The sequence below is a fragment of the Dromaius novaehollandiae genome, chromosome 2, assembly GCF_036370855.1.
Source record: "Dromaius novaehollandiae isolate bDroNov1 chromosome 2, bDroNov1.hap1, whole genome shotgun sequence".
NCBI classification, from domain to species: domain Eukaryota; kingdom Metazoa; phylum Chordata; class Aves; order Casuariiformes; family Dromaiidae; genus Dromaius; species Dromaius novaehollandiae.
In genome coordinates, this window is record NC_088099.1 from 12560868 (window position 1) to 12579329 (window position 18462).

Sequence of the window (18462 nt, forward strand, 5' to 3'; positions counted from 1 at the left end):
GCTTTCAGCTTCTTTATGCACATTATTTCTATTTCAGGGTATGCTTTATGTCAGCTTTTGCTCCAAGTTGGCCATCAAACCAGATGAGTAGAGCTTTGTTAAAATAAAATTACGCCCTGCTACCCCCAATCACATTGCTTCAGTTAGGTTTAATAGGCAGTTTGTTCTTTATAGTGTAGTAACTTCAGAGGTTACTCTTCACATGGCTGTAAGACTGGGGAAAAAACAAAAACAAAAATGGAGTCCAAAGTTTTAGGTTAGGTATTTTAATCCTTAGTCTTATTTTTAAAATCACATTTCTTTTTAAAAGTACTTTAATTCATTACTTGGGTAATGTAGCTGATTGCACTAAATTCAACAGAGCTCTTTACTATTCCCTCTCCCACCATTATTTCCTGTAAGAGAACACATCAATTCAGTCAATACACAACAACTTGACCCAAAACTTTAAATGCTGAACTAGTAGAGATGCTGGCACATAATAGCTTCAATGCTGTAGTCATAATTGTTGCAACAACTGAGATGAGAAAAATGTTAAGCATCTGAAAATCTCCCTTTCTCTTGAAACCAGGCACAGATTAGTTATAACCATTTTTCACATACAGGGAGAACTGATGAACAACATCTTATTTTACTAGAAAAACTTTGGTAGAGATTAACCTCAAAGAAACCTAGGTTTTTCAATGGTCTGCTATCAGAAGACATCACAATTAAAGTTTACAGGGGAATAAAAAACCCTGTACTTAAATTCAAATTGAGATACCTTTGATTATTTGCTATCTTATTAAAAACAAAAAACAAAACACAACCCTACTCTGTTGACCAGTAACTGATTGCAAGATCAAAAAGGAGTAGCTCTGACACTCAAGTACAATTTCTCACTAAAATTAAGACTTAGTGTCAAACTTCAATTTTGGAGTTTGAACAACTGCTTAAATAGCAGGTTTGAGTTTTCAGGGACTTCAGAAAGGGTCTCATAGCAGAGACTGCAAGAAAAAAAAAAACTTGCATCGGAATGTCTTGGTTTTCTGGAAGCTGGAGAAGTGCCATTTAAAGCATACTCCCTTCTCCAAAGAGTCTACTTCATGTTAGGTATCTAGCATTCACATTTGGTATAATTAACCGTTAGTTTCCAATTAGCGATATCCAGAAAACTACACAGTATTTAGTCATCACTTAACCAGGAAGGGGGAGGAGTGGAAGTGTTTATTTTCTAAAGCTCCGACAGACCTTTTTTATGATGTATCATCACATAAGATAATAAAAGTCTAAGCTGCACTAAATGATCTGTGGGTTTTTTTGGTATCAGTGCAAGACTTTAAGCTTCAAAGAACTCAGTCCACACAGACAAACTAATTACTTAAGCTTTTATGTGTTGTTTTCTTTTTAATGAGACAGTACAGCAGCTGAAGAGGTCTACTTGCAATTATCTTGATTGCTTTCAACTAATTGGTTTTCTTTAGGGAATCAGTCTTCTCCACATGAATGTAGAACACCATCTTTCAAAATACCGATTACAAATGAGTTTAAATCATGTGAAGTTGAAAGGATACTATCTCAACTGAATGAGCTGGACAGGTGATGTCAAAATTCCCTTGCCAGCACACGTAGTTATTACAGAAAGAAAGAAGAGCAAAACGGGTACACACAGGTTGAGCATTCTTTCACATCACATGATGAGGGTAACAGAGAAAGACACAGCCAGGAGGATTGTTAGGTTACCATTACTCATTTTAAATGAGACCAAGCTAAACTCACCCAAGGTGAAAGGCGGCTTGGGGGAGGCATTTGAGGAAAAAAAGAAAAAAAAAAAGACTATAACCATCTCTGTATAAAGTTATTTGTTAAATATGCTCCAGGTGGACCATATTTTTTAGCACTTGAGTCAGAGTTACCACACTGTTCGTGAGACAGCATATCATTGCTAGCCTTCAGCATCTTTCAGCCGCGGCTATTTACATTCTGTGTATTCTTTCATGATCAACAAATTTATTCAAGTTAGATAAGTTATCCCACCACTTAAAAAGAAAGGTCTCTGCAATTAGTTTAAACCATGGAGTAATCTTAACTTCATTCTTGGAGGCTTTGTCCAAGAGCTGTTTTAGTTCTTTCTGTGTCACATAACAGTAGCTCTTGATCTCATTAGGGTCAGGATTCAGTGTTACATCCTTCTGTACAAATAAGATATAGTCTATTTCATGTTCACCCCAAATCCCATCAGACTGGGCCTTGTAGTGAATTCTTGTCAGATAGGAGATTTCTTCCGGAGTTACCTACAACCAAAACACTTGTTAGAACAGGCAGCAAGACAAAAAAGAACAGTCAAACCGCTAGACATTACAGAATAATTAACAGCTACTATCCTCTTCCTAAAACAGATTATTTTTTTCTGGATGTACAATTGCAACGTATTTCTTTACTCATAGGTACTATGAAAAAAACCAAAGTTTTAATTGCACTTGCACCTTGATCACATAGATGGCACAGTGTTTCTCTAGTCAGATTTACCCTATAGTATGTTGAGTGGGTTTCTTCTATACAGTAACTTACGTTTTAAATAGTGTTTACCAGAGCTTGACATACACATATTGAAGCACTAATCAATATCGAAACACTTGCACTTACCCCTTAGTTCCCAACCAAAAGACCTGACAATTATTTAAAGCCAAGATCAAAACTGCTTGCTGATAGATCATATACAACACGGACCTACCAAGGACGGGTGCAAGTTGCAGACAAGCTAGGTAAGTCTAGGGACAACCTAACCATGTTATTTCCCAGTATCATGCTATTTCTCCATTGTCCCGTGACGTAAACATACTTAGTTACACAGTGTAGAAAGAGGTTTCAACCACCCACACAATTCAGCCAGTTTTACCCTGCTCTCTATGCACTCCTAAGTTGCCACCAGGAAAGAAGGTCACCAGAAGCAGGATGTGTGACTGGTCTGGAAGAAACACGCAGTGCCCTGGCCGCTGTGTCCCGCAGGAGACTTGGGACTGCACGGACACAGCACCCAGCACGCCCACAGCGCGGCCCTCCAGGAGCACCAGCTGTACAGAACCCATATCGCAGACTGTGCGGCAGGCCCGGAGCAAGTACAGCACAGTGCCTTCTCATACCACTTGGACAAGCAGTATAGCCAGCCCAACTGGAAAACACAGGCACCCACAGTTAGAACTGAGGCAATAAAATGCTTCATTACTCTGTGATTTACTTTTTGCCTCATATTTAGTTTGAGCAGCGAAATACCCTAAAATACCATTCACTGAGACAAGCCTTTGAGACTCCAGAATATAGACCAAAAAGTCTCATATTCACTAAGTCCTCTACATCTTCAAAGCTGAAGTTAAATTCATTTTTAGGTCTCAGGCTGACCCCATTTACCAGATGCAGTTAGTATGTAAATCATCAGTCACTATTAAGATTTCCCCCTTTCTCCCTCCTTCCTTTACCTGCTCCATGGGAATTCCTAATTCAGCTTTCAGTCGTCTTTGTGCTGCTCTCCGAACACCAATGGCATCATTTTCTTCTAGTTCTAGTGGATGGCTTAGTGGATGACTACAACAAGTGTTGGTAAAACAATCTGCAAGAAGTTCGTATCAGTACAGTGTTAAAACAGTATAAAGCATTGCATAAAAACTGAGATGCAGGACAGCAATTCAGAATCTCAGAGTTTTGTTTCTTTTTTTGTAGAGGAGAAAGGTCAGAAGGGAAGGAGGGTATTTTCAACCCTTATTTCCCCCTTCCCCCCCCCCCCCCCATTTTGCACAGCGATTGCCTTGTCAAGTACTAATTTGCATGTTAGTTTGATACACGCAAACACAAGCATCCTCTGACACAAGAGAACATCTACTTTAAAAAACAGTTTAAAAAGACACTGTTTATCTGCAAATGCTAATTAAAGTAACTTTTGGGAGTTTATATGCAACACAGTATTAAGAACTCTCCCAGAGCTTGCAAAATCAACTGACAGCAAGCAAACAAGCAGTTTATGCTTGTACTTAAAGAACAGACCCTCCACACTCTGTGTCAAGTATATTAAAAACTACTAATCAGTAATACAGCTGTCATCAGCCAACCCTTGATCTTTAAGAATCAAGCTCAAAAGCATCTAGAATATAGTTGTATGGAGTAATGAGGAAGAATGTTGAGGAGACAGGTGATGGGAACTAGCCAGACTGTCCCAGGAAAGAAAAGGAACAGGGTAACCTAACCTGCACATCTTATCTGTTACAACCCCCAGCTTGGCATGCTTTAGCAGCTATAATATCACATACCATTTCACGATCACAACCTAATTCTGCTTACTGTGCACACGCTTGTTGCATAAAAACCTATTAGTTCCCCCTCCCCGGGTTCCAGAACAACTTCTCCAACTCTACTAATTAAGCCTTTCAGCAGAGAAGATAAACAACACACACTCTACTTTTGCATAGACAGGATCAAACAAGTCATGAGAGCATCATTTCCCAAGAACACGTGTAACAATAAGCTAGTACTCCCATTCTCTTGCTTCATCCATGAGAAAAGTACTTTTCAAGCTGTTTATCTGCAAATGCTAATTAAAGTAAGTTCTGGGAGTTTATATGCAACAGAGTATTGAGAATTCCCCCAGAGCTTGCAAAATCAACTGACAGCAAGCAAGTAAGTTATTTTAAAAGTACTACCTTCCAAAGAGGAAAATTCTAAAGCTTCAGAACGAGTTGCACTCAAAATCAGACAGGCATCATTTTAAATACTGGTTTAAATATCATATTTATCAAAATGTTTTATGTGTCCATACTAACCTGGAAAAGTAATTTTAGCATGTGATCTCTGCTGCAACAACAGTTTATTTTCTGTATTGAATAAGAAAACACTGAATGCTCGGTGCAGCAATCCTAAAAATAAAAGCATAGAAAATTATTTAATGGAAAAAAATACATAAAAAGACTGAGTTTAATAGCCTAGAAGAATGGCTTTATTGAAAAAAAACCCACAACAATCAAAATGCATACCTCTTAAAAAACAAGGATTTGAGGAAAAACCCTTATTGGGGTTTCTATCTCAACTTAGAATTAACATTAGGAAATTACAAAAGTGCTAAGAACAACAAGACAACAGAAGAGATCTACTAAACTCTGTTAGTTCACTATTTTGAAGATGCACATTCAGACAAGCTTCTAGGAAGGCTCAGTATCCAGAAATTTATTATCAAAAAGAGACGACACAAAAATCCCGAACAAGCTGCAGGAAATTTCAAGGAGCTTCAGGAACTGCTTAAGTATAGTGGAAATGAAACTTCCTTAAGAATAGTACAATTGTTGGTTATTGTAGTTTTTGTCTCCTTCTTCAGAGCACCCATGAGTGCAGAAAGAGAGGTCACAAACTAGTATGTGAAAATTCACAAATGTGACCAACCAAAAGTAAAACTGATAAGCAATTAAAATGACAACAGAAAACTTTCCGATCACCAGTAGCTGAGGCAGAACTTTGCCTTAGCTACTGAAAATCAAAGTCTCTTCTATTCATAAAGAACTTGGTGAAGAAGCATGTGGTGTTCTTTAGAAGAGCCACACAGAATCAGGTGTCTAACAGAAAAACAATACTATTTTATCATCAGAATGTATGATTCTAAATATTAAGCAAAGCATACAGCTTATATCTGTAATCACTCATTCTTTCCTTTGCTACTGCCTCTAATTGTTTGTTCCCCCATATTGCAACTCTTTGAAATTCAACACTGTATGCCTTGCAGGGAAGCCTTGCCCTGGTTTGATCAGCACCCACCTGCAAGTGACTTTAATTTAATCATTAATATATTTCTGAAAATACGGAATCAAACTTAATGGTTCAATTAGTAGGTGTACCTTTATCAATGTTTTCATTCAAATGACAGTTTTTCTTAGTGTCTGCTCCAATCTTGTTATCATTTTCATCAATAAGGATGCACATCTCAGCCAGGAGCTGCACCTGCTGCTCATCCAGGTTATCTGTGCTTACTTCGGGCATTGTGGCGGTAATATACGTTCTACTGAAAACAGCAATAAAAAGAAGAAGAGTCATTAAGGAATATTAACGCCTAGAAGATTCAGGCAGAGCATGAGGAATGATTAAATGGCTGGTTTTCTGACACAGTTGGTATAAGCTGAGTACTGTTTGTATTTTTCAGGTTTTATGTGCCTTTTAAATCTCTAAAATTTCCCACCCATAATACATGTCATATCGCAACATAAGGTAGGTGCTTAAAGGGTTTTTTTATTATTATTCTGAAACTCCACATAACAGCTGTAGCAGGAGAACAAACCCCAAACGTAACATTTGGATGGGCTGATACAGCGTAGAAAATTAAAGACTAAATTTCACCCAGAACTAATGAAAAACGTGTCTAAAACCACTGCCTCTGCATGTTCTGCTCAGTAACTCCGCGTTACAAGTACAAAGCCAGAGAAAGAGAGAGAGGATATGTGTGTGTGCATATATATACATTCCCCTCTCCCCCAGTAAGAGCTCGGTAATCAGATGTCGCTGCCCCAGACCACCGGACCAAGGCACTTCTAGAACAGAAAAAAACAAAAACGATCTCCCCGCCTCTGCTCTGCCCGCTCCCTAACCACCGCCTGCGGATACCGCGAGCGCTTAAGTCAATAACGGAAAACAAGAACGAGTTATTTACACCTTTAAACTACTCCATAACCCGAAGCCTCCGCTGTGTTTCAAGCACAGCGTATTTTTAGGCTGCACTTGCAAATATTTCATCTGCCCCCCCCGCCGGCCCGGTTCAACCCGCCGCCCTCACCTCACCTCACCTCACCTCACCTCACCTCACGGCACGGGCCTTCGCTCCCCACAGGCCTGCGGCGGACGGGTGCGGCGGCGGCTCGCGGCAGCTCGGCACGGAGTAGTAGCAGTAGCGGCGCCCCCGCGACACCGCGGCTCCCCGGCCGCCCACAGCAACGGCCGCCCGGGGCACCGCGCGCCACATCTCCCGTCCCCCCGCGCCCGCCAATGGCAGCACCCCGAAACGCCAACGTCACGCCATCGCCCGATCGCCCCACTCGGGCGCGGGCGGCCCAGGGGGCGGGGCTTGCCGCCGCGAGCGGATAGGCGTCGGGCAAAACCAATCGCAGCGGAGCTGGGTGGCAGCGCGGGCCAATACGGAGAGCGGGTAACGGGGGGGCGGGGGCGGGTCAGCCGCGGTCCCGTTTTGAGGTTCTTTAGTGGCGGCGAACGGGGCCCTCGGAGCGGTTTGGGCGGCGAACGGGCGCAGCAGGAAGGCCGGGGAGCGTTAGTCGCAGAAACACGCCGAGAGGCACGGCGGCGCGCGCGCGGGGGCCCGGGCGAGCTGCCCGCGACGCAGCCTCGCGGGCCTGGGGTCGCGCCTGGCCTTGCTCGGGTGGTACGAGGCAGCTGGGCGGGCGCGGGGCGGGGCCGGGCCCGCGTGTGAGGGCCGGATTGCGCTGCAGCGTGCCGTTACTGCGACTTACAAAGATGCAAGGCACCTCTGGCTTCTGGTGATAACCAGGAGTCCTGAGTATTTTTAACATAAAGCGCTTCCCTTATCTTACCCATCCAGGAAAAACCAAGGGCTGCACTGAAGTGGCAGTTTTGTACTGAACAGTTTTGTACTAACCAGTTCTGGGAGCATTTGTTGTGGTAAGTGCCATAACCAGGTGACTATAAAGTTACACACTCCCCCCCCCCCCCCCACCAAAACACATTTAGTCGTGTATTTTTAATTTGCTCCATGGCAGCATCACTTCGATTAGTGGTTAAGAATGTCTCAGATGAATGTACAGCTACAGCACTCCGGGAGTGAGGAATGCAGAGCGGTTCTCTCCTATCCTTCATTGATAGCTACAATTTGTAGAAGATAGTTACTATGTTAGTCGTTAGCTTCTTAAGGGACAGAGAAAGAAACAGGTGAGTATCTGTATAGATTTTCAGCTGCAGGCAAGATGTAAAGATGAACTGCTCAGATAGGGCAGTTCTAGATACACGCAGATAAGCAGTCTGCAAAGCAGAGGAACTTTAAATCAGCCTCTGTAGAAGCTTTGTGTTACCACAGTTGAGTAGCTTCTGAACAAAGCTGCTTTTGCTAGTTTATTTGATTGCAGATTTGCACGTGCAGCTAAATTCCATAAAAGGCCTAGAAATGATGTTCCATGTGTTGTCTTGGTGGCAGCACTTTGTATGATTACCTCTAAACTCGCATTCTAGTACTTCAGTCTGATTTGTTTTGATTCTTTCAGTGAACAGGCAGATGGCCTTTCGTTTAGAAATATCATTAGCAGAACAAAATGTTCAAAATGACAACTAATATCTTATGATGGGCTCTCCTATGAAGAGGTTGGTTAAGGGAGTGTAAGGACAGGAAGTGGTTTGAGTGGAAGTGACTTGAAACCAGTAGAAAACGTCAAAAATTAAAAAAAAGAGAATGTACCAGATGTTGCCCATCCTTTCAACTATCAGTATTGAAAACAACACAAGAACATTAATGTGCACTGTGAGAAAGAACTGAAACATAAACAGATTTCTTTTTATCCTGAGTCACTGTTCAGCATAAGCACAGCAACCAGAGAATGCGCTTTGTAGAAATATGGAGAACATCCTTCACCATACTGATGACTTGCTAGTTTCATTGCTCAAACTGGAAAAAAAAATCTGACAAATGTGTAAATGTTCTTTTCTGTCAGTCTGCTAATATGACCAAACATAAGCTATACAGATCTCTCAGAAATATTGTAACTACTGAGATGGACATACAAAAGAGCATCACCTAGGAAGACAACAGAGTAACAGTGAGCTCTCCTGAGACTAAAGCCCTATTGGAGTAGAAGCTTCTACCCTAAAAATCAGAGATGGTGACAAACCTGACATGACATCACAACAACTAAAGAGCAGATGGAATGTACACACTGACATGCAGCCTACGCAGTGGAGGGATACTAGGAAAGTGTCCCTGTAGATTATGGGGAAAAGAGAGAAGATAGTTTTCCAGTAATAACCATTGAGAACTTCAGTACAGGCATTTTAGAACCAGATTGTCAGACGCAGCTGTAGTTACTGTCCTAGGTAGAGAAATGAAGCATTTCCCCTGGGATGATGTTTGTGAACACAGTTTTTCTCCATCCTTCAAACCTAACCCTCCTCTTTTTAAGTATCCTGCTCATTTGTTTTAATATTTAAGACTTCAGGTTCACCCTTGTCAACTACAGAGCTCTCCTAGTCCCCAGCCTCCCTGAAGAAGTCCACTTAGACGTCCACCTCTGCCCTGGAGTCATACCTCTTCAGAAAACCTTTGTCTAAATGATAAATCTGTGTGCAGAGCAAACAGCAGCCTGGGTGTTATCTGAATTGGGACTCGAATCCCTCCCAGTCCCCACTGCTGTTCTCTTGATCCTTCTTTCCTTAAAAGGCCTATTTCAGGAGAGTGGGTTGGCTTTAACTCACATCAAGGAAGACAGATGGCTTTGTAGTGGAAATGTAATACATGTATGCTAAATATATAAGTAGGATGTTGCATTTACATTTAGTTTTCCTGCCTAAAGTTTGACGGAAAGAGTGTTATGATGGACAGCTTCCAAAATTTTATGTACAGCATAAATAATTAACACAATAATACAGGAAACAGCTCTTTTAGGAAGGAGTAATAAAGTTTTGTCTATGAAGGAAGAAATATTCCTAGAGGGTTGTTCTGTTCTAGATCTATTTTTTTTTCCCTTTTGTTTTGAACTCTAGACAGGATGCTCTGCCTTTTCCTGCTACTTTTACAGGTTTGGAGAATCTTGATTTAGGAGGTTCAACTATTATTCTGTTCTGTTGCTGATTTCCTAAGCCCTGTATACAGCTTTCATTTCTCATCCTGTGTTCCTAAGTCCAACAAAGGAAACAGAAAAAGGAATGCAGATGGTCTGGAAGGTGATGTCTAGGACAACCTAACTTTTGCTACTGTTTACTGTAGTGCTTATAAAAAGGCTTTATTAGCTGTTGATAAGTCTCATGCTAACTAATATTGCTCCATGTTTCCATAGGCTTCTGTATTGCTGTCCACGTTCATGTCTTGCTTTGAAAGAGCAGTTTCTGAAAAGCAGGGGCAATCTGCTGTTCCGTACATCTAACAACACGTTAAATAATGTCTTGCTACTCTGTAGTGCCATGACAAAACAAAACCAGGAAAAGGGCCAGCATGACAACAGTATTACTTGCCATGCTACTCTCTTGAAAAAGCGACTGCATCCACACAAAGTCTGTTAATTTTCAGGTGAAACTCACCCTGTATCGAGGAAAAAATAGTTTAAACCCCTGCCTTCCCTTATTTTTGTAGTATTTTGCATTTCTTCTTAAAAAAAAAAAGGGGGGGGGGGTTGATCTCTTTACTGCCCCCTTCTGTTGAAGAGTGAACAAGGGATGAGGAAAAAGTCACCAAATATTTTTCCAGAGAAATCTCAAATGCAGATTCTTGTCCTCTCTCTGGACATTTTTATCTTTGAAAATATAGATAAAAATATTATGATATAGTAGAATTGAATTAGGATAAAATAATTTCAGGAGGAGTAATGAGATTTAAACAAATGTATTTAGGAACTGAATAGCTGAGGACTCTAGAGTTGTGACTTGGATAAGATGGCTGGGATAATTGCAACTGCACTAATTGTGAGAATTCCTACTGGCAAACAGTGTCATATTTTCAGGTGGTAGTTAAGCTGCTTCCCAGGCAACTCTATTGTACCTTTGTCCATCTTTTGCTTATACTCACTCCTCCTTTTCCTGTCTTGAAAACCATCAATCTATCTATCCCTTCTGTTCCTTTCCTTTCTGCTTTTGGTGGTATCAAGGAAGAGAATAGGCAAAAATTAGGGGAACTTTTTAGGCTGGTTATCCTGTAGAATAACCTGCAGTGAAGGAAAAGATGCATCAGGGCACAAACATTCATCAAGACTTTACTAAACTGGTAAAACACACTATTTTTGTCTGTGTTAATACAGTTGCAGTTAAGACATAACTATAGAAAAGGAGGTGGAAAGGAAAAAGAAGAGGAAAGACAAAGGAAGGCTGACAAGCACATGAAAAGAAAACCATTATTTTTAGTCCTCGCTGTATGAAGCACATACTCTTTTGGCCTTTTTACCAACTGCCTTCTTCTGAGGCGGTTAGATAATCTGTAGGAAGAAAGAAAATAATTAGGCAATTTTAAAGGCCTCCTTTGACTTTCGTAATCTGCTACGATGAATGAGAATTTTAGGTGGAGGCTTTCTGTGTTAATCAGCGAAGGAATTAATCATTTCAATTACGTGTTGTAAGCTTCAAAGTGAACAGCCTACTTGCAGAATGTAGTGGTTAGCTTTGATTTACCGCTTCTGTCATTTTGTCTGCAGATGCACTAAAAAAAGGACAGTTTTGGCATTTTCCAGCCATTAGATATTAAAAAACCCCAAGAATTAAAACTGTGTTTAATGAAGTTTCATTTCTGTCTTTAATCCACAGTGGTCCACTTGAGCTATAGTTGGGATGAAGTACAACTCATCTTTTTAAATATCAGTATTAAATTAATATCTAGAAGATACACACTTAAAGGCTAAATGTGGAAGCATAGGAATGGTGGCAGCATAGCCAATTGCTGCCTATTCTTTTCAGTGTTCACCAGATTGATGGGATTTTCTGTTATGGTATTTTTGTTTATATGGTGTGTCTTATTTCACACTGCCTTCATTACTGTACCTGGAATAAAATGCTGCAGGATTCCCTGACAGGGTGATCGGCCTGAAGTTCCTCATGCCTTTGAAGAAGTGCTGTACTCTCTAACACATATTTCTTTACAGATTTGCACACACATTCCTGGTTATGCCGTTGGGAAGGATTGGCATTTCCTTAATGTGACCAGGTATAGAAATAGGTATTTTGTGGCGTGCATCTATGTGAGGGTCACGGTATCTAATCCCCAAGCAAACAGCGGGAAGGCAGCAGCAGATCCGGCGTTAGGACGGCCGCGGCGGGGCAAGGCCGCGGCGGCTTGGCACAGCGCGAGCCCCGGAGTGGCGCTACCGGCGGGCGGCGCGGCGCGGCCCGTCTGCGCGGCTCCGGGGAGGGCGCGGGCCGCCGGGGGCGCTTCCGGCCGTCGCCGGATGTTGCGGCGCGGGCGCCTCACGAGAGAGCCGCGTCGGGCGGGAGTGCGGCGCCCGACTCCTCGCTGCCGCCTCCCGCGCCTTCCTCTTCCGCCGCTTCTTCCGCTGCCGCCGCGTCCCGGCCCGGCCCGGCCCTGCCCTCCCCTCCCTTCCCGCCGCCGCCCGGTCGCTGCTGACAGGTGAGTGCGGGGCCCTGGGCGCCGCCGCCGCCCCGCGCTGCCCGCGCCCCTCCCCGCTCCCCTCGGCGGGGCCCAGCCTCCGCCATCTTCCCACCGGCGAGACCCCTCGGGCGGCGGCGGCGGCGCTGCGGGTGCCCGGCGGTCCCTGCCGCGCCGGGGCTGCCCGCGGGCCGCGAGAGCAAGGCCGGGGCGGGAAGCGGGGCGCCCCCGTCCCGGCAGCGCCGCTACCCCGGTGCATTTCCACGTGAAATGCCCCGCAGGCTCCTTCGGCAAGGCGCGGATGGGTGAGAGCAGGCGTGCCTCCCCCCCCCCCGTGTGCTTCCCTGTCGTCAGCACCCGGAGCCCGAGGCGGGGGCATCCCCGCCGCGCCGCCGGTGCGGTCGGGCACGCCTGCTCGGGGGGCTCGGCGCGCTGCCCGTGCTTACAGGGCGCCCCGCAGCCTGGGGGCGAGCCCAGCGGTGCAGCGCCTTAGCTTGCAGGCTGCGCTGGGGTCCTCCCGTACGTGTGCAAACGGGGTAAAATGAACCGCCGGCCTTCCCTCGAGTGTGGCAGGGCTGCAGCAGGAAGAGAAGCGCTGCCTGGGGAGGGGTCAGGTAGATCTAACCTGTGGTGGGGGGCGATGACTTGAACTCTCTGGGATGTATGAAGTCGGTGTCCGTAGGGATCCATCTCCTGTCGTTCTCTCTCTCTTCCTGGGCAAATAATAGGTGAAGATGAATTTGTGGGAAGAATCGACAGGCTTACTCAAGATTGAGGAGATGTTAATTTCCATTTTTAGAAGGAAATTAAATAAAAAGATTGTGCACATGCAAAGATGAGGAAAATATTTTTTTAAGTTAAGCCTTGAAGTGTTGTTCAAGGACACGTTGGTGCTTGTGAGAGAAGAGAATCTTCTGCGTGTGCATTTCCTCCCTCTGTTACATCTTTTGACTTGTCAAAGTTTGTGTCATTACAGCATTTTTAAGTGCGTTTTGTATAGCTGTGATTCATGGAAGATTTATGTAAAGAACTGGTGGAATAGCTTCAGTGCCATTGAGTAAATCTTTGAAGTATACAAATGTCAGTTGTTACAGTACTCATTTTGTGATATTATAGCACAATCTTTTTGCTTAAACAAGGTCCTGAAACCCTTTTCCAAACAAGTCTACCTTTGTCATTTTATACGTGATATTCCTAAAAGCAAGCTGGTAACCTCAAGAATCCCTAATTGTGCTTTCTTATGTGTAGTTTACATTAGATAAGATCTTTTGCGATAGGAAGCTTATTAATCAAGGGCAAGTGGATGTGCAGAGCATGGATAGCCATGCTAACTATACTTAATGCTATAGGTGTTGATGTAAAATTGCAAAGAAATTGTTTCAGTTTTCCTTTTTAGCTGAACTTGATTATTTTTCTGTCAGTCTACAGTAAATTTAAAAGAAGGAAGGTATAGCCTACACTGAAATAATTAAAAGTATAAGCTTAGTTTGGGCTAATTACTTTCCATTTTGTGTGTGTGCATGTTTGAATATAGCTTAGTCCTAGTACGTCCTCCTGTAATAACTTTAAATGCAACTTTTTACTTTATGAATTTGGACAAATATTTTAAGAAGGGTGCCTACATCAAACCTTAGCACTTAAAGCAGAGGACACTGTAAATATGTCTTTTTTTAATGTCAGTTTTTTATTTGTACGCTTGTCCCCAAACTAGGTTTAATGTGTTAAATAAAATTGAAAATCGATTGTTAAATAAATCGATGTTAAATAAAATCGATTTCTAAAATGAGGTGCTCCGTCAGGCATAATCATGCTCTTATGCTTTGTCTTTTTAAAATTTAGGACTTGTTTAATGGATTGTGTCTTTTGTATGGACAAGGTCTTTTGTATGGACTGAAGCACTTGGGAGAGCTGGTATAGTCATAGGAGAAGTCTCTTCAGTGTGGTGGAAATGCTTTAAAAGAAGAGTTTACTTATACTCAATCCAGAAATTGCGGGCTAGAATTAGTATGGGTCAAATAGGGAGAAGTCAAGTAATACTCCATTTTATATGTTTGAGATGAGACTGGGGTTGACATGTGCTGCGGGAAGATGTGGTAGTTCTCCTTGGTAGGCCATAGGAGGAAATGCTGTAAGACTGCTGTGCGCAGGTTACTTACTGGTGCTTCAGAAAAGGTTGCTAAAAAGTGTTACAGTTAGTGTCAAATTTAATTGCTCTTGTTTATGTCTAGATACTTACTTACTAGCAAGTAATAGATTCCTAAATGAAAGGTAGTGATATTAGATAAACTGCTATTATCACCTCTAATACATTGCTAATAAGTACCTAGATACTGTTTGTTTAGAGAGTAGCACCGCAGGATTGTGGCCTCTAAATGAGGTACAGTGCTTCCTTAAACAAATCCCTGGTTAAACTGCCTTAGCCCTAGAACTTCCTCGGGATTCTTCACACTCAAGTCTTTTATTTGCATATCTGTGCCTGCATCTGACATCTAGACTACTTCTGAGCAGTTACAGATTTGCTAATACAGGAATGAGCACTAAAATGTCTGCAAAGCAACTAAGGAAATAAAGAGCAGCCTTCAGACATATTTTGGGATTTAACCACCAGTGAGTAATGTAGCAGGATCCGATGTTGTCTGCTGAACTCTTCGATAAAGTCAGCTAATCAAAAATACCAATTAATACAACATGTTACTGGTTATTTAGCTATAAGTATATATTGCGTTAAATGTAAGATTATATTCTACCTTACTTGTTTAGCCATTTGTTTCTGTACTGTTTAAATTAGCTGAAAGAGTGAACACATTCAATAAATAGGGATAGTAGTACAAAACACAAAGGCAAAACATACACTTTCAGTACATCAGCAATTTCAGTTCAGAAGTCCAGCTAGGATGATTATCAGTGAACCTAGGCAATTTCTTTTAAGTAAAAAGTTGTCCAGGTTTGATCATGATGATTGTTTAATATTAATTAGAATAAGTGCCTAAATATGATGATGGCTAGAGGAGGGTGTTGTTCCTTGCTGTAGCAGAGTGATGGTTGGGCAGGCTAGGTCTGTGATGCATTTTGATGTGATTGCAACATTTGCCGATAGAGTTGAGTTAGCAAGATTGAAGCTCGCTAGCAGTAAAACTGGCCTAGTTTCTGCTTCCGTGTTGGTGTTAGAAGCTTGCCCAGAGTAGGTGCCCACTAATGTGCTGAAGATTTTATTGCTGATTTCTGGCTATGTAGCATGCTTAAACTTCATTGGTGCTGTCCCTTTTTATGCTTTACACCAAAGGGAGGTTGCCACCTCTTAACTGACAGCTGCTTTCTCCCCTTAAGTGTCAAATAAGATACAGGTTTTTTTCAAAGTATGCTATGTTAAATTTAGAAACCAAATTCATGTTGTAACACTTAAATGTGCTCAAACCTTATGAAATCCACTTACTTGTTCTAGCATCATCTATGATGATCTGGAATAGTTCTATTTCCTAAATATTCGTCTTTAGAAAAGCAACTGGTCTTACCAAAATGTCTGTTTAGCCTGTTCTTTCTCAGGTGTGCTGTATTCTTGAAACTTTAACTGAAATAACTGCAGTTGAATGTATAGCATCCTTGAAACTAATTGTTCACTGAAGACCTTAAAATGGAAGTTTTACTCCTTTAAATTTCATTCCTTTGCATATTCATAAAGACTGTAGTGGCATATTTTTTTTTTTTTTTGTTAAACTCTTAATTCATGAGCAATACTGAGTTGCATATAATTAGGACCTTGATAAATGTAATCACTCTTCCCTGTTTCCCCTTTCCCTCCCCTCTTTGTGGAAAAAATATCTTAATTTGCATCTTTGTATCTTAAGGTTTTATTGCTGCACAGGACAATAATTACTTTTGTAATAAGCCTGGTTTAGAATGTAGTGTACATTGAAATACTGTTCTAAAACATGTTTGAAAGTGAGACAAGAAATATCTTGTGTTTCAACGTAGGCCTTAAAATGCTAAAGTCTAAACAAAATGGAGCAGGGAGACCTTGGGTAAGAGATGTTGCTGAAATTTCCTTGTGCTTTCCCTTTCCAGACTTCTGTGTTGTGTTGAATGAACAAAAAAGGAAATGCAGTACTGTAGCCATTCTGTCTGTGCTCTGTCACTTCTTAAAACATCTTTTCTCTCTGGCTTCAGCAGCATGCATACCCCAGGCATTCTTTCTTTGCAGTAGTCTGTTTTCTCTTGATCCATGTTCACGAGTAAAAGACATACACAAGTAGAATTAGTTGGTCGCTGTAGTGAGATGATTTTTAAGTCTAGCAAGACTGGTGTGTGTGCTTCTGTTCAGTGCCATTTTTTTATTGTAGCTGAATGAAACAGTACTTTGTTACACATGTTTTTTACTGCTACCCTAATGAAATATTTCCTGTGACTCAATACATGGCAACATCTCTTACAGAAAGGTAGGTGGCAGAACTTTAAATTAACACATTGTAAAATATGATACGAGTTTAATTAAACAGGATAGTTGAAATACTGAAACGTCTTTGCATTCTGAATGTGGTAATCACTTATGGTCTAGACTGTTTTCTAGGACACACTTTTTTCTTTCCCCCCCCCCCCCCCCCTCTATTTCTGCTGATTTACTTTGTCAAAAATTTGTTTGGTAACATTCTCTCGAGGCTTTCTCAGATCATTGTGTTGAAGACCACTGTGCAAACATAGCATTTTCCAAAATGATTGAGCAGGATAGCGCAATATATCCCATAAGCTCTCTTTTTAATAATACAGTGCTTGTTCACTGGCACCCATATTGAATATAGTTCAGTAATACCACACTCCCCCTTCCCTTTTCTTTTTTTTTTCCCCCTTGGAAAATTCTTTTCTTCAGCTTTATTTTATTTCTTTTTATTCTTTATGCTACTTTCAAGCTTTCCTGAATTCAGCTTCATTTGTTTCAGGAAACAAGAATCCCATACTTCTTGTGGTTTTTCATCCTAGCTGTAATCTTACCAAGCCAAAGGGACGTTAATTTATCTTTTTAGAACTCAGTTGAAACATTCAAAAGTTATGGTTAACTGTATCTGATTAACTATATATATAATGGGTTGTTTTGAAGCCTTTCTTTTACTTTGTTTGGCTTTGATATGGTGCTTAGCCTTGACTTGTATTGATAATTTTCCACTTTCCCCCTTTCCTAACTGCATTCTAACTACTGAAGATTCAAAAATGTAAAAGACTTTGACTGGTTTATATACTACTGACTGTTTCACTAATCAATATTTAATATGGTTTTCATAGGATATGTAACATGACACTGATATTCTGGACAGGTAATTTTCATTGTTTGAAAACCTTACATAATGAGGGGAATCAGGTAACCGCTAGAAATGAGCACCTTATTTATTTATTTTTTTAGCATCATATTGCCAAGGATCTGTTTTGTGAAGTCTACTCTTGGAAAATGTATAACAACATCAAAACTTTCCTGAAATTGTCGAAGAGATGTTAATATTTAAAGGGACACTGTCATTTTTTTCTAACTGAATTAACATCTTGATCTTAAACACTCTTAATCATTGCTGCCTTACTGAAAATTTATAAGGCTCTTTGATGGATTTAAGGATAATATTTAAGGAAAGTTAAGCTAGTCCCCTTCAGTTTCTCCTTTGTATTCTGCATATGCACATGCCTGCTTGCTGCCTTTTTGGTTTCAGCTTTGCTGTGGCTGTGTGTACCCCCTTGCAGGCCTTGGGGAAGAGTGTGCATGCTTGCGCTCTCCAGAACGGTGCATGAGTGATGTGGTCATGCTGGTGCATGAGGAGAGTGCAGTTATCGTCAGTGAACCTGGCTGCCGGTGAAGTGCTGCCAAATAGAGAAAATAATGGAGGTGTTTCTTATCTAATGGTCTCTGTTTGCTTAGTAGCTGTGGAAATAGAAGCCTAAATGTAATTTATGTGAAAATTGCACTATGTAAAAATGTAGTTTTGTGCATTTGACTGTGTCCCTTTAAATTCTGCACTGGTGGAACGAGCTGGTTTATGGCTGCCAAAACTGTACATACTCAAAGCAATCCAGGGAAGAATATTTCTTGCTAAACTCCTCTGAAATGAAATAACTTGGCAATAGAGGGCAGGTGGAAGTTAACGTAGTTAAAACAATGGATAGTGGAGAGAAAGTGCAAACTATCTTAACATCGCTGACAGACTTATGTGTAACTAAGCCTC

At 41.5% G+C, this 18462-nt stretch overlaps 2 protein-coding genes and 1 long non-coding RNA gene across 8 annotated transcripts in view; 1 reads left to right on the plus strand and 2 right to left on the minus strand.

Annotated features, from left to right (window-relative positions):
- Nucleotides 1-250: 250 nt before the first annotated feature.
- IDI1 (isopentenyl-diphosphate delta isomerase 1) lies at nt 251-7079 on the minus strand. 5 transcript variants are annotated; one of them, XM_026103236.2, is made up of 5 exons: nt 6807-7079; nt 5853-6013; nt 4791-4883; nt 3456-3586; nt 251-2273 (listed from the first exon to the last, which is right to left on the minus strand). In XM_026103236.2, exons 1-5 carry the CDS (start codon nt 6965-6967, stop codon nt 1956-1958), a joined length of 864 nt encoding a protein of 287 aa, XP_025959021.2. In that variant the 5' UTR covers nt 6968-7079; the 3' UTR covers nt 251-1955. The 5 variants fall into 5 exon arrangements, with proteins under 5 accessions (XP_025959021.2, XP_025959011.2, XP_025959029.2 ...); XM_026103226.2 differs by having other exon boundaries at nt 5853-6016; nt 6807-7077; XM_026103244.2 differs by having other exon boundaries at nt 5853-6016; nt 6802-6935.
- Nucleotides 7080-10909: 3830 nt separating this feature from the next.
- On the minus strand, nt 10910-12117 carry LOC135327426 (uncharacterized). Its single transcript, XR_010387540.1, has 2 exons — nt 11704-12117; nt 10910-11144 (listed from the first exon to the last, which is right to left on the minus strand). It is a non-coding gene; the product is annotated as an uncharacterized LOC135327426 (long non-coding RNA).
- WDR37 (WD repeat domain 37) overlaps nt 12086-18462 on the plus strand; it is a 47253-nt gene continuing 40876 nt past the window's right edge. The window contains exons 1-2 of one of the 2 annotated variants that reach the window (XM_064505772.1): nt 12086-12286; nt 17537-17568. The gene's annotated coding sequence lies outside the window, so the exon portion shown is untranslated. The remainder of the gene's footprint in view (nt 12287-17536; nt 17569-18462) is intronic. The other variant, XM_064505773.1, reaches the window with a different exon arrangement.